Raw genomic sequence first — 15,956 nt, forward strand, 5'->3', positions numbered from 1 at the left:
TAGTTGATGTCCCTGTCTGCCACACAGCAGCTGGAAAAGAGTGAACGGCAGTGGAAGAACTGTTCATGAAGCAGACAGTTCAAGACAAGTTTCGAGCCAGAGGACAGTTTTAGTTTCTGGTTTTCAAGCCCACTCTGATCTTCTTCTTCTCCTACCAGCCTCCTGCTGGGGCCTGCCTGCTTTGTCTCTGTGTCCTCATTGCCTGGCACGTAGTCCACACCAGTCAGCCCATGCTGAAATCAGGGACTTTGGGAAGACAGGTGCATTTTTCCTGCTTGGGGAGAGTAGGGGGCACAGGAACCTCTGTAGCAGCAGCATGTTTTTCAGAACAGAAACTTGCAGTGGGATTTTGAGGTTTCATTCAACTTGGTTCATCTGGAAAAAGTCAATATTCTTTATCACTCCCTCGTCTAGAAGAAACCCCACACTTGGGGGGAAAATAGCTTCCAAAGCCATGTTCTTCTTGCTTTGGTAGTTTTAGCTCATTCAGGGCTCATGTCCCAGCTTGGCATCGTTGGTCCAAATAGATCACTTGCTCCAGAAATGCTTTGGAACGTCTACAAAGTTAGCGGGGAGGCAGGGGACGAGCCGATTTCATATGCAAAGATTGTTGCATGTCATCAGTGGGAGACTGCCAACAAAAGGATTTATTTCTTTTTTAAAAAAGCGAGTGAAAACTTTTAATTTAGGTTTTGACATATTCTACTGATGTATGTTGGAGCAAAGATTGGAACTTGCCTGCTGTCATCTGTTGCAGATTCTACTGAAATCTTAACCATTGAAGGTTTGGTCTGATGTGATTTGTCTTGTTCAGAAACCACATACTTGTTACAATGAGATGGTATGTGTTACTGAGCACTTCAGAGCTCTGGTTCACAGGAGGAAAGAGAAAATGCCCCAGGTAAGCTGGGGTCTTGCTGTCTTTTTTTTTTTTTTTTTTTTTTTTTGGTGCTGTTTTATTACTTAAATCGTTTTTATTTTTAAAGACACACACTGGAAAAGTGGAATTCAAATTTAGATCTTTGACTCCAAGATAAATTCCCTTCCCACTGTGCCTTCCTGCTTTGTCTTATAAGCTCCTCAGAGAGAGAAGATGTGTGTACTTTTCATTTTAAAATGCTTATCAGGAAAGATTGCATACTCTGAAGGGTTTTTTTCTGGTTCTTTTAAGGTTTGCAGATATTGAGTTATACTAGGTGGTCACCCTCATACCGGAGGGAAACCCGGGAGGAAGAATAGCCATTGATTTTCACCTTTACGGACTAATTTACTAAGCAGTTATTAAGTGCTCACCAGGTTCCAGGCTCAGTGCTCAGAGTTTCCACATTCTCTGTCTACATCCTTGTGGGATGAGGCTTCTTGTAATCCCTGAGAAGGGAGCTATTCAAATACTGTTTAGTGGGTGCTGTAGGTGCCAGGCAGTGGGCTAAGGCTTTCCACATGGCAAGGCTTGTGGAGAAGTGTGAGCCTGCTCAGTCAAAAAGAATGGTACCTAAACCAAGGTGGATCTGATTTAGTAAGGAAGGTGAACCCGTGGTGATACCGGAATCAGCGAGCAGGAATTCTTCCCGGGATCGTGTCTCACAGAATCGAAAAATGAAGCTGCGGGCCAGAGGAGTTCAAACAAGGCAGGAATTTATTGCAAACAAACACAGGCTCCCCGTTCAGGGAGGGAATTCAAATGGGTTGCCCCGGAAGCACTCTGCTCTTCCCCTTATATCTGCTGAAGGCCTGCTCTTTATCTATCTGTGCTGCCCTCTGATTGGTTCCTAGCCTTTTTGCAACATTTTATTTTGCACTTGCAAGAAAAACATCCTTGATTCAAAACACCCTGTTTTTCTGCAAAACATTTTGTGGTTTCACCTAGCTCCACGATTCTTCTTTCTTCCATCCCTTACCCTATCTACCTAATTCTGCTTTAACTCCCTTCAGTGGGACTTGGGAACTGACTGGTTGTGTTGATGTGTGTGCTGATGATGTGGTGATTGGGCTCCCATCCCTCCGTGGGGAGCTCCAGAAGAGTAGTCGATTAGAAGGGGAGGGGATGAGTTTATCTGGGGACATGTTGAATCTTAGGGACCCACAGGACATTTGGGCCGAAACTCCAGGAGATCACTTGGCATGTGGGCCGAGGCTCAGCACAGCCCTGTGAAACTGGGCTAAAGATCCAATGTGGAAGCTGTTAGCCATGGCCGGACGGGCGGGGTCACAGTGGGAGGTGGGAACAGAGAGAGGAGCATGCTGTCAGAACTCAGAACACCGGCTTTTAAGAGCTCAGCAAAGAAGATGGCTGGGAGGGAGCAGCCAGAGGATCGGTGATAAACAGGAGAGATGGGTATCCTGAAAATCAAATGAGGAGGGAGGCCTCTGGTTCCCAGATCTAGGCTTGCATTTATTTATTTTAACTACACAGCAACTACTTTTTCCTCGGCGTTCATTGGGGAGACATAGGATAGAACATCTGTATAGCTAAGCAAGAGAATAAAAGCTTTGCATAGAATGATATTTTGGGAGTTTTCCGTGGCTGATCTTTGCTCCAGTGGAGGAAGGATCATTGCTGCTCTTTGGGGTCCAGAAGGCAATTTGGTCCAGAGAATGGAATTCATAGGCATTGATGGAAGTAGTGTACTAATAGCAGAGAAAGAACCGACAAGCAGTGGAAAGGGAGTCCAGCATGAGGATGAGCTCCCTGTCACCAGAGGTGGCAAGTAGGTCAGGAATATTCTGGAATAGAATCCTGCTCCATGAGAGAATTTGACTATATGACCTCTAGGTCACTTGCTTGAGTATCAAGAAGGAAGTGTTAGCCAAAATAAGATAGGCTTTGAAGTCAGACAGTCTGGGTTCAAATCAGGACTTTGCTACATATAAGCTGTGTGTCCTTAGGGAAATTACTGCCCTTCTCTGAGGTCCAGGTGCTCATCTGTAACATGGAGATAGTAATCACCTTGCCCACTATGTTATTTAGCAAGGTAATCTGGAAAAGTGTCTGGCACATAGTAGGTACTCATTAAACAGAGGAATCTGTTAAGGACGACATGGCTAAGAGTCCCTGAGAGAACAACTTGCCTAGTTGTGGGCAACTAGGAATGATCTTTGTGAAACAGAGTTACCTGGCAGAACAGGCACCTGTAAGGAACAGACAAGTTTAAAATTGAGCTTCTGTGTGTTTCCATTGAAGACTTACCTTGTCCCCCCATGTTTTGCCCTCTGTGCCTCTATGCTGGTGCTACTTATTACCATGGCAACAGCCTAGTGAAACACATGATGGTAGCTAGAAAAAGTGATTCCCTACTAGGGAGCCAGTAGGATGAGGTCCCTAGTCTTGTCTGTGCACCAGCCCTGTGCCCAGGTCAGTGAGGCAGGGGGAGTGAGAGCAAGGCAGCCTGCTGAAATCTGGTTAGCATTTCCTTCTTTCCCTTTCTGCATGGCCTCAGCCGTACATTTCTTCTTCAGATGGGCCCACTTGGAGGGGTTTGATCATTTGCTCTTACCCTGTCCTGCATAGAAGATAGAGACCTGGAAGTCCCTGTGGCTGGCTAGTGGCCAACAGCTAGAAGGACCTGTTGAGGTTCTACCCTAGTCCTTATGTCTTGGAAAAGAAAACGCAGAAGAAATGATGGGCCACCCAGAGTTGGAGCCAGGCCTGGAACCAGCGTCTCCTGGTTCCTTTCTACTGTACCGCGGCGGGGAACTCTTCTTTTGGCTAGATACCGTCCTGGAAACTTGAAGACTTTGTCCGCCTCGGGTTTTATAAAAACAAGCATCATAGGTCAGAGAATGCAGTGTGCGTGTCTTCTCTGTGGCTTGTCTGTTTTTAATGCAAACATAGGACTTCACAGGATTTTTGAACAGATGAAAAACTTTAAGCTCACAGATAGATATTTTTAAAACAAGACCAAACCTCTATAAAACATTTTATGTTTAGCCTTTCAGAATTTCCTCCTAACTAACAAACCCACACCAAATTAACCTCCCCGACATTGGATTCTTTTAATTATCCAGCACGATTATATGTAAAATAGGAGTCAGGAACGCACATCTTCCATTTTAACTGCACATGGCACATTCTTCAGAGCGGTCTTCACTTTTGGAGACAGACTCGCACTGGGTTTCCTGTTCACCTGCCTGTTTTCTAAAACACTATTCGCTTATTACCATGTCTCCGCACCCTCCACCCCAGTTTAGTGGATGTTTCTCCCTCTCAGATTGATAAAAAAATACCAAGTTTTTCTACATTTTTGAAGAGCAGTTTTTACCATGTTTTGTGACTTTGAGTAGGTACTCTATTTGAGGTTTATGTAGAGTTTGGTGGCCTTGGTCAGCCTGTATAGTTCAGGAGTTTGGCATCAAGTCATATTGGTATAGATAGTGCTTAGTTCAATTTGGGGATACATCACAGCAATCTCCTAGAATATAGGCGAGGTCTTAGGGGAAAGGCGGGCACTTCAGAAGTTATATTAACACATATGCCTTTACTTCAGTTGAAGAAGTTACAACAACTTGGTGATTTTTCTCTTGTTGCTATAGGATAATTAGATGATAAGGACAGGGCCTGATGTGATGCAGATGTGATGCGACATTCTGTCTCTGCTAACTAATAGCTTTGTCTTAATAAGCCATCTCACTTTTTTGTTGTTAATCCTCACCTAAGGATATTTTTTCCTTTTTTTTTTTTTTTTTTTTTTTAGAGACAGTGGAAGGGAGGGGGAAAGGCAGAGAGAGAAAGAATGATGTGAGAGAGACACATAAATTGATTGCTTCCTGCACGTGCCCTGACTGGGGCTGGGGATTGAGCCTGCAACTGAGGTATGCACCCTTGACTGGAATCAAACCAGCAACCCTTCTGTCCTCAGGCTGATGCTCTAACCACTGAGCAACCGGCTAGGGTGCCACCTCACTTTTTGCGCTTCAGTTTCTTTTTTTGATAGATTTATTATGGGGATTCAATATAGTGATGTTAGTAAAAATTTGGCATAGAGCCTTGGCACAAAGTAGGTGCATACTCAATATTTGTTGAATGGATGAATGCAATTAGCTGACTTCCTAGTAGCTGGAAAGGAGGAGGAGATAGTTAATACGTAAATCCTTGGTTGTTTTCTTCACCCTGGAAACAGAAGAATCAGGAAGACAGAACCAGTGAAGATTGTCTCTTCAGAGGCTACCCATTTATTTATGTTCACAGTGAAACATTATTTGGTCTTAAGCTTGGAGCAACTGCAAAGGTTGACTAGAGAGTTTTCCTCACCCTTCTGAGTCAACTGCTAGTTTCTTGTATGGTTCCTGGAATTCAAAGCCAGAAGCATCCTCCAAACCCACATTAAAACGCTACATGAAGTTACTTGCTGTCTTAGGTGATCCACACCATCATTCACCTTCATTAATGTGACCAGCTAAGAGTTATAGCTTCTTGTCACTCTATGTTCAGTCTCCTCCTAACATCTCATCCATCTTGCTTGCTACTGCCACATTAATCTTCCTAAAACATCTCTCTCATCATGTCTCAATGTGCTGTGTTCCCTCAGCACTTCTCTTTGCCGTGGGATAAAAGCCAAGCACGTAACCCACAAGGGCAGCCTAACAGCTGCTATTAATTGAACACCTATGACAAGACGGGCACTGTGCTTGGTGCTTTACACACACCATCTTCCAGAAAACAGTTGATTATCCCCACTTTACAGATAATGAAACAGAGACTCTGGCAGGTTAAGCAGCTTGCCCATGTTCCCACAGTTAGTATGTGGCAGAGCCAGAATTCCAAACCAGAACCACCTGATTCACGAGACTGGACTGCTTTTCTTAGATCCTGGGCTTCTCTCTTCCAATCATTTCTTCACCTTTTATGACAATACTGAATGAGCAGTCATCTCTGTGGACTAGATGTGGATGTGAGGCACCGCCTTCAACCCAGGATTAGAGTTAAGAAGGCCTGCAGGCCAGAGGCTTGCCCCATGGGAGCCAGTGTCCCTCAGCAAGTCACACCTTGCACTCTGGCTGAGGTTCTTGGAACCTCCTGGTTGTCGGGGACTAAACGACAAGAGCCTCTAATATCATGCTCAACCCAGAACAGGGGCTCAGCAAGTGTGCACTGGCCCCGCAGAAAGGATGAGTGAGGTCCCAGGGCTTCCTGAGTCCTCATCCAGTCTGCACTGATCCAAGAGGAGATGGAGGAGCGTTAGGGTGGAGCCAGGAGCTAGTCAGTCTCTGAGGAGCCTCAGGATCCCTTGGCCAAGTATGAGGCAGCCAGGAGCCAGTCAGACATATGCTTCTGCTCCTTCCTGGAACTTACTCCTGTCTCTTCAGACCTTCCTGCACCACTCAGCCTACCTTTTCAGAGAACCTAATCAAGCCCAAGGCTACAGCCTGTTTCTGTTGTGCTGGGGGTGGTGACTGCTTTCTGGAGACTCCCTGAGAACAGACGAGTCTGGTAGGAGAGTAGGAGAAAGGGGTCTTCTGCTTTGAACTTCAGGCTGGGGGATTTACATGTCCTTATCTATAGCCTTTATTCATTCACTCTGCATTTATTCTGGCTCTACCATGTTCCAAGCATGTGTTTAGGCAAAATAGAGCTTAGGCTGGGACGGCCGTGAGACCTGGATCAAATCCTGGCTCTGCACCTTACCATCTGGGTGGCCTGAAGGCCTTCTTTGAATCTCATTTCTTCTTTAAGGAAAAAAAAAACAAAAACAACAACTGTGGCTCATAACACTTAATGGCAGGGTTGATGTAAGGTGCAGTAACATATGCAAAGAGCCTTATGGTGGCATCTGATGGGTAGTAGGCATTTCACCAGTGGTAGCCTGTTTTTATTTTTTTATTTTTATTTTTTTTATATATTTTATTGATTTTTTACAGAGAGGAAGAGAGAGGGATAGAAAGTTAGAAACATCGATGAGAGAGAGACATCGATCAGCTGCCTCCTGCACGCCCCCTACTGGGGATGTGCCCGCAACCCAGGTACATGCCCTTGACCGGAATCGAACCTGGGACCCTTTAGTCCGCAGGCCGACGCTCTATCCACTGAGCCAAACCAGTTAGGGCAGTAGCCTGTTTTTAAATTAAAGTATAATTCATGTAACATAAAATGCACCGGTTTAAACACTGTACATTTCAGTGGTTCTGAGCCTATTCACAGTGTTCTGCGACCATCTGCACTATTTAATGCGGAACTGCCCGCTGTTTTCCACAGTGGCGGCCCATTTACAGTCCCACAGGAGCGAGCAGGAGTTCGTTTCTCCACTTCTCCCAGCACTTGCTATTTTTCTTTCTTTTTTTCATTATAGCCATCCTAGTGAGTGTGAAAGTGGTATCTCATTTCACTTTTGATTTACATTTCCCTAACGACTGATTATTTTGAGCATCTTTTCATATGATTATAGTTGCAGTCTCTTTTTTTATTATTCTTCCATTAAACATTTTTGTTTGATGAGTCCCTATTGTATGGCCAAGCCTAGGATATGGGCCCTGCCCTGAGGCTACTCACAATCCAGTGGAGAAGGTAGATCTTAAAGCAGATCATCGCAACATAGTAAGAAAACAGGCCATAACCATACTGATTTTACCATAGGCTAACTGGGATAAATAAGAGTGAAGTTCCTATGGCATCTCATTACCCTTATCTTTTTCATGGGTTTTTATCTTGTGTCCCCGAGCTGGATGCTTGGTCTCTGTGTCCCGCAGGGCCATGCTAGTTATCTGCAGTGTAAATTCTCAGCAACTGTTCAGCTCAGACACAGGAGGAGAAGCTCTGGACCTGGTTATACAGCCTTGGTTCTGACACTGTTCAGGCGACGGCACTAACTTTTGTGACCGTGCACAACGCTGAGCTCTTCTGAATGGGGACCCTGCCAGCCCCGCTGCTGCTGGAGCCCTGCGCCTGACCTCTGCACAATGGGTTTGGGGACCTCACCATCTGCAACCTCGGTTTCCTCATCTGCATTCTGAAAGGGTGGAACGCGATGATTTGTGCACCATTCTCAGTTTACATGTTAGTTTGTGATTCTAAATGATTGCTTCTTTCCGCATCAACATGCTCCTGAGCTACAGAGTTTCAGCCCAGGGACAGCATGGCTTGTCATCTCCCATGTGGTGGCTGCATCTCAGAATCTGCCCTTGAACGTGTCAAACTGAAAAGTTGCCCGGAGCTTGGCCCCCACACATTTGGAAATCTTAACACTTCTCTCTCATCCCTTCCCTTCCCCTCCCTCTTCCTCCTCCTCCCCCTTCTTTCTCTCTCTCTCTGTTTTTGTTGTGTTCCCCCCCCACCCCCATGTGAAAACGCCATCCATCCCATTTCAGGATAACTTCACTGGGAGTACTTTCTTTAGGTTTCACATTTTAGCAGCTTCTTGGCTTAGAGTCATGGTACTTTATTGGAAGGAGGCTGTGACTCTGAGAAAGACCACATCTCCGATGGGTTGTTCATGCCTAACTCATTGGGTATATTTCATGGGCACAAAGAGGAGAACAGGCTTTGTTTGTGAAGAGGGAGCCCGGCTCCTCCAGGTAGTGGAAAGGTTGTTTGCATCTCTGACCAGGAGGAGGGGTGAACAAAGACCACCACTTTTTTTCTTGGGCAGTTCCCTTATACTCTGTTCCTTTCTTAAGTCATTCCTATGGTTTTTTTTTTAATTGTATCTTTGCTCAGAAAAATAAAACAATTCCTAGCATGTTGATAATAGCAATTTTAACATGCTATTCATTGAGTGCCTACTGTGTGCCAGGCATTGTGCAGTGAGTTATGCGAATTACTGCTGTCACCCGCTCCTCCCCCTGCCCATCCGGGACAGAGGAGACTCCTGAGTTCACTAGACTAAAGCCTGGCCCTTCCTCCTCACCTGTCATAGAGCAGAGGTTCCCACCGACGTCTCTCTCAGACTGGAGTCCCGCCTCTGACCAGCCAGGCTTCCGTTCCTAAGATCATTTGGGAAGATTTGGCATTTGACTATGTTCTGGAATAGTTACGAGCTTATAAGCTTCCTTCTCAGCTTTACTAACAAGCTGTGAGGAGAGGAGCCTGGCTTGGGGGAGTGTAAGAGCATGTTTAGCACAATCACATATGCCCACACACTCACACTCACGCAGACCCTCGGAGGCTGGATTTAACCAGCCGCCTTGCCATGTGCCACCTCCAGCAATGGGCGCCGGGCCTGGCACTGCCCTGAGGACACAGCAGTGGGGACCTTGGTGGAGGAAAAGACACAGTGGTCCTTAGGGTCCCAGTCAGTCCCAGGAAACAAGACCCCAGTGTTCTTACCTCCAAGGGCCGGTTCCGAGCTCGTCCAGGTTCCTGCCTCGCCTCTGGGACTTCCTGTTTGAACTTTTGACATCCACTGTGAGAGACAGATTTGGGAAATAAAGTTGGAAATCCAAGCAGGAGAAAAAAAATTCTTTTAGATTATTTGAAGTTGATATGAGGAAGTGAGGAGAACAAGATATCCTTTTGGAGTTGTGCAGCGCTTTACAGTTTGTAGCGCACCTCAGTGTGTGTTCTTCCTACACCTGGGTACGAGGAGAGACGCCAGAGGCTTGACTCCTCCACGACCCCTTCCATCCTCATCTGGAAAAAGTGAGGGCTGGGCCAGTTGGTCGCTCAGGTCCCTCAGACTCTGTCAGCTGTGACCTGATACCAATAAGACAGCGGGCAACGTCCCTTGTTGCTCTTTCTGTATCTGCCTTACCTCAGCCTGTCTGCTGTCTGCTGTCTGGGAGGCCCCTGTCCTTCCAGCTCAGCTTTGCCTTCATAAGAGCTGTCATCCCTTTCATGCCTCTTGGCACCCGAGCTGGCAGGAACCCACCATCTTTTTCTGGGAAGTCACTTGGCTTAGAAAGATCTCGGTGGTTGAGGGATTCATGTGCTAGTTAAGTTTAGACCAGAGAGCAATGTAAGGGCCACTCCAGTTCCCAGATTCTAGACTTCCATAAAAGGCCACCCTTCACGATGTACTTAGAGAAACCCCTAAGCAAATTCATTGGATACCATTTCCATGCTTTGTACTGTGCACTTTTAGTAAATACCCCCATCCCGGAGTTAGATGTGACTGCTACTCTCAGGGAGTAGCGGGAGGGAACAGGCTGTGAGCTTGTCTGCGTCTCCTGTTTAACTGGTCTGGCCTCCATGGTTCTCTAGCTTTTAAGGATATGGGCATCGTTTGGACTCATTTGGACCCATAATGAATCTTGTTCTCTTGATATGCATTTTAGAAGACAAATCTGACCTTGAAAACAGTGTGATGCAGAAGAAAATAAAAATCCCCAAACTTTCTCTCAATCACATAGAAGAAGATGGGGAGGTTAAAGATTACGGGGAAGAAGATTTACAGCTTAGACACATCAAGGTAACAAAATCTTTCCCTTTTTTGGAAGTACGTGTGAGCATTCTCAGAGTGCTGACAGCTGAATAGTTCTAGCCCGGCCTCCTCTCCCCATTAGATGTCCCTGGCGTCCCAGGTTAGGAGAGGGTTGCTGCCAGCCCCCCAGGGAGCCCTGACTCAGGCTGCGCCACCACACTGGTCCCGTTTGCACCACCTACGCAGTGTCACCCCTGCCAAGGGTTTGGAAGGGTGCGTGCCTCTGGCCCACAGCTCTTGAGGGGTCCCTGCTGGGCCCCAGGAGCACTGAGCACACCATTCCTGGGCAGCAGTTCCCAGCTGGTCACTATCCGATTGCCCCAAACAGCGAGGGGTGGACTCCCTCAGAACAGGGTGAGCCAGGTTCACAGAAGGGGATTCATGGGTTGGAAGAGAACTTTTGCATGAGGCTGCATTTCCTTTGGTGTGCGCCCCAGTTGGTCTTCTCCAGCCTTCACTTGAAAACCTTGTCCAACAAGCCAAGTGATTTTTCTGTGCAATGGGTACCACAGGGGAAGGGAAGAGAAAGAGAGATGCCTTCTGCATTGACCATGGTCTGATTTTGGACACAAGGTCCAGGGCATTCCAAAGGTATAATCCAAAGACACAGCTGAGTTCAGTCCATGGTTTCATGGCTCCCTGGCTCTGGGCCTGGCCCTGGGGTCATGGAGATCAGCCAGATGTGGTCACTGCCCTTGGTCTCACGGTGTCGTGATGCAGACAGATGTCTAAAATGGTCATCGTGATTTTAGCTGATAAGTTCATCTAGACCAGCAGCATCTATCCCAGTGGATAAAATGCCCCCATCCTGGGTGGAGAGTTCCTTGGTCCTGTCACTCCCACTGTCCTCAGTGGAAGCTGCATCCTCAAGCTGGAACTTGCTCCAGCAGCTGGAGCCCCGCATAGTCCTGGATGATTCTCTTCTCCATGAACCGTCCCCGCTGTGTCCACTGTCTTGCGGAGCTTCAGCTTAACCAGAGTCCAGGGCGGGGATGGTAGACACGGGGAAGGGCCCAGGCTGGACATTGGGCTCCGAGTCCTGGTCTGGCTTCGTCTGTAGCTCACACACGACCCTGAGTCTAACCTTCCCCTCCCAGCCTTCGTTTTCTTACCTGTAAAATGAGCGATTGAACAGAAGAACCTTTCAGCGCTAGCGTTCTTTGAACTTTTCAGTTAAGTAAACATTTGTCACTCCCCTGCCAAGTGCCAGTCTGGGTAGGAGTGGAGAATGGGGAAACTAAGGCATGATTGCCGCCCTAGATGAGAGTAGATGGCAGTTCTTAGCATCCTCCCCAATTAAAGCATTCTTAAGGAAAAGGTTACTTGACGGAACACCCTTTTTTCACTTTTATGTTGTTGAAGAGATTTGAGTGGTGATTGCCCTGGGGTGACTTGGCTTGCCCTGATTTCTCCCTGGTTCCTCATAAATACACATTGAAACCCCTTGTGAGCAGTCACTGCCTAGGTCCTATGGGTGGGACGGGGGCTGGGAGTTGGGGAGGGTGGTCATGGTATAATATGCGTCCCAGAGGCAGAGTGATGAAAGGGAAAAGTGCTGGCCTGGGATACCGAGTCCTGGTTCTGCCCCCACCTGACCTTGAGACTTTGGGCAAGACCCTCCCACTCTGTGCCTCTGTTTCCCCATTTGTAAAAGGAAGGGCTTTGACTGCATGTCTGCATGGGTTTCTCCAAGCACTGATGTTCTGTGGTTCTGTGATTCTAGGATTGTCTGGGGAAATATTGAGCTGCAGTCCAAGAAAAGTTCCCAGCTGCCCTTGCCTGAACTGATTCTCGTTGTCCTACAGAGACCCGAGGGGCGGAAGCCAAGCGACGTGGCACACAAGAGCATTGAGGCCGTGGTGGCCCGGCTGGAGAAGCAGAACGGCCTGAGCCTGGGCCACAGCACGTGCCCAGAGGAGGTCTTCGTGGAGGCCTCACCGGGCACGGAGGACATGGACAGCCTGGAGGACGCCGCCGTGCCCCGGGCTCTGTATGAGGAGCTGCTGCGCAACTACCAGCAGCAGCAGGAGGAGATGCGCCACGTGCAGCAGGAGCTGGAGCGGACTCGCAGGCAGCTGGTGCAGCAGGCCAAGAAGCTCAAGGAGTACGGGGCGCTCGTGTCCGAAATGAAGGAGCTCCGCGACCTCAACCGCAGGCTCCAGGACGTGCTGCTCCTGAGGCTCGGCAGCGGTGAGTGCCCGCCCGTCCTGCACACAGGCGGGTGCTTGGTGCAGCTCCATGTCCAGGAGGGCACAGGGGAGGCGGGCCAAGTGCCCCGAGGCCAGGGAAGGGCACAGACAGCTCAGCAGTCACCCCAAGGAAGAGCTGCCCCCTCCCGCAGCGAAGCTGACAGGAGCTTATAAACGCAGCAGCGAGCACCTAGAGCACGCTAGTGGGGACACGAGACAGCGCAGCTCAGAGAACGAGCGGACAAAGCGTTTGCCACCCGCCACTCATGGCATGCGTTCCCTCAGCCAGAGGCAGCGCCAGGGCTCATTGGAACCTCCAAGGAGGCTTTGGATAGTGAAGAGAACTAGAGGCGATCCTACAAACGCCATTTCTGTACGTGAGAAAGTGGTACATGCCAGGGCAGCAATGTAGATGAAGCAGCAGAAGAGTTGAAAGGATGGAGAGGGGTTATCTGTAACTGAGGGAGCCTGCAGGGAGGAGGCAGGCCTTGACCAGGGCCTTGACGGTGGCGGGTGTTTAAGGCACAGGAGGAGGCCCAGCAGCAGCCCGGAGTCTTGGGGAAACACCTGAGCATGCAAGAAGCTCTATTGCAGATGGGGTCGGAGGGCGAGTAACTGTGGGCTTTGGAAGCAGCACCAGCCTGGGGTGTCTGGACGTGTCTTGGTAGGAATGAGAGGCATTGAAGAGCTTTGAGCCGAGTGCGTGGCCTTAGGAAGATTAGCTCACAGATGTGTGGAGCTCCTCTGCTTCGCTCGCAGGATTCAGGCTCATATTGCACGGATTTTAACAAACTGAGGTTTTAGGTTTTCTCATCTAACATGGTTTCAAAGCAGGAATAAGGGGAATGAATGACGTCAGGCTTGACAGCAGGGAGAAATGACTGCTTACTGCGGTGGAGAGACAGAAACACTTAGAACACAAGAATCCACAGTTATAAAGGACAGAAGACAGTCAGCATTGAAGAAATCAGTGTAATGCAAGCCCATAGCCCCCACAGCCCTGAAGGCAGCCACGAATAGCCCTGTGTCAGGGTGCCTTGCTCAGAAAGGGAGCAGCCAGTGTTGAGACACCAGCCTGTCCCAGAATTTAAAGTCAAGGGCAATCTGGTGTTCAAGAAGGAGGTTCCCATGGTCCAGATCACAGATTCCTATGTGGAGCCTCATTCCTCTTTGACGTTAGATACATGTGCTCTCACTGCCTTGCTGGTGTTGATAGATGCCCCTACTTCTTATATTGTGTCCATGAGGCAGTAATTTCTCAGTGGATCTTCAGGATGTCCCAGGGAGTCAGCCCTGTCACAGAGAAGGGACCAGAGTTTGGGACTCGCCCAGAGTTGCATAGGGAGGCAGGGGCAGGGGCAGGGGCTGAGCTTGTCTCAAACCTCATCTCTCGATTCCTAGTCTGGAAACTTCCTCACTTCGCAACTCTGCCTTGGCCGTGGCCATCCTTCCAGACGGTAGCCTCTAGAGGTACACAGTGACACTAAGTTACAATTCATCGGTAGCTTAGAAGGTTATTAAAATTTTTTATCAAAATAAAATCTCAAAGAGAACCCCTAACTAAACATTTGTGAAAGCTGTGTTGGCTTGGCTTGGGGGATGAAGACCAACCGTAATTTTCAGAGAGAAAAGAGTGTCAGGTCTTCAGATGAATAACTTTCTTTCAGCGCACTGTACACTATGCCTGTTGTAAACTTCTGGGGACAAGGCACAGTAACACAAACTCCCAGCATGTTTTTCTGACTCCCATGGAAACTGCCTGTTTTACAGGAGTGTGAACTGAGCTTAAACCCCAGAACCCACTCGTAAGCCTCCGGGGCAATACGATGCTCTGCATTTTCCATCAGCATGTGCCTCTCTCATCTTAAAACATGTAGACAAACTTGACCCCCAAGCGTAGTTTTGTGCCAGATCTTCCAGGCTCACCCACCCCACAGACCTCCAATGCCATGGTGAGAGCCAGCAGCTGGCTCTTCCCTGATCCTGGTCACTGTCCTCATCACAGTGGGACAGACTGAATAGAAATCAGACCACAAGTATGTGGAGTACCCACCATTGGCAGTACCCATGTGGTGAACTCCATAGGCACCTCAGAAAATCACTCCCACTATCCTGACCTCTGAAAGTGCAGAGCCATTTACTAGCACTTGTAAATGGGAGGTGGGGACTGCGCCAAGTTCTAAGATAGATCCACAAGATAGAATTAAAGGTCTCTATCCTAGGGGAAGGTGGTTGTTTTCATGCGTCTAGTCTAGTCTCTGGAACCATGCTTGATCCAGCTGCTAGCATCCTCACTTCCTGATTCTATGGCTTTGGGGACCTTCTTTCCTTCTTCCTTTTCTTCTTTGCTTCCTTCCCTGCTTTTCTCTTTTCTCCCACAGATATTTACTGGCCTCCTGCTGTGTGCCAGGCTTTTTGCCCGGTGTTAATATTTTGATTTATTGAAGCTACAGCCCTTGCCCGGCTGGAGAAACTCAAAGTGTCACTGTCACAATCAGCGGCAGCACAGGGCATGCATGCCACCACAGGGACAGAAGCACACAGAGCTGTGGAGAAGCAGGGAGGACACCCACCGAATTTGGGGGGTTGGGGAAAAAATACCTCCTGAAGGAAATGACTTTTGAGCTGGAGCCTGAGGGAAGAATGTTTGTTATCCAGGCAGGAATGAGTAGGTGGGAAGAGTGAGGAGCAGTCTTGGCAGAGAACACCTCTCTGACCTGTAAAATGGGAATAATATCTTTCTCACAGCCTTGTGTCCCACGGCATAGTGCCTGGCATTGTGTCGATGCTCAATTACTGTTCGCTCCTTTTCCACACCGTTTAGTGGAGAGGCTAAGACAGAGCTTAGCTTGGTTTTTAACTCTGGCTTCCCCAACCAGTAATTGGCTGTATGACCTTGGACGGGTTAACTAACTTCTCTGCCTCCCTGGGTCTTCTATTATAGAAGACAAAGGGGTTGTATATATGCATGTTCATTTGTTCATTCAATGACTCGGTTCATTCGTTCTGAGCCTAGGAACTTGGGGATATAAAAAGAAGGCTAAGACATTGGAAGTTGGGTAGGGGGTGGTGATGTAAGCATATAATTAAAATTCTGGGAGAGGAACTAGCATTTGAAGTAGATCTATTTTTTAGTGAGTCTGGGAAGAAACACCCCGTTATAATAGCTCCTGATCCATACATATCAGCAAGAAACCTAGAATAAGGCAAAGAACAGCCAGAAAGTGCCCAGAGACCCTCTCTGATTCTCGGCTTGACACGCCCTCTAAGGAGCAGTCCTGGCTTGGGGTTGATGTGTGATCTGGGCTGTACCATCCTCAGTCCCCTGGGCCTTCGTGAGCATTGTTCTTGCAGGCCTGTGCTTGTGTGTGTTTTACATGTCCACCTTGCCCATGGGCCCAGCTCAAGGGCCTTTATC

The 15,956-nt window shown here is 48.1% G+C and overlaps 2 protein-coding genes across 9 annotated transcripts in view; both read left to right on the plus strand.

Annotated features, from left to right (window-relative positions):
- AGBL4 (AGBL carboxypeptidase 4) overlaps nt 1–15,956 on the plus strand; it is a 1,107,854-nt gene that overhangs the window by 897,153 nt on the left and 194,745 nt on the right. The gene's annotated exons all lie outside the window — the stretch shown is intronic.
- Nucleotides 1–15,956, plus strand: part of BEND5 (BEN domain containing 5) — a 47,898-nt gene that overhangs the window by 5,241 nt on the left and 26,701 nt on the right. The window contains exons 2-3 of one of the 3 annotated variants that reach the window (XM_080655967.1): nt 10,204–10,337; nt 12,155–12,539. In XM_080655967.1, the coding sequence (XP_080512093.1) occupies nt 10,204–10,337; nt 12,155–12,539 (519 nt within the window). Of the gene's footprint in view, nt 1–10,203; nt 10,338–12,072; nt 12,540–15,956 lie in introns of all 3 variants that reach the window. The other 2 variants (XM_080655966.1, XM_080655968.1) reach the window with 2 other exon arrangements.

This window comes from Plecotus auritus (genome assembly GCF_963455305.1).
Source record: "Plecotus auritus genome assembly, chromosome: 2".
Taxonomy (NCBI): Eukaryota; Metazoa; Chordata; class Mammalia; order Chiroptera; family Vespertilionidae; genus Plecotus; species Plecotus auritus.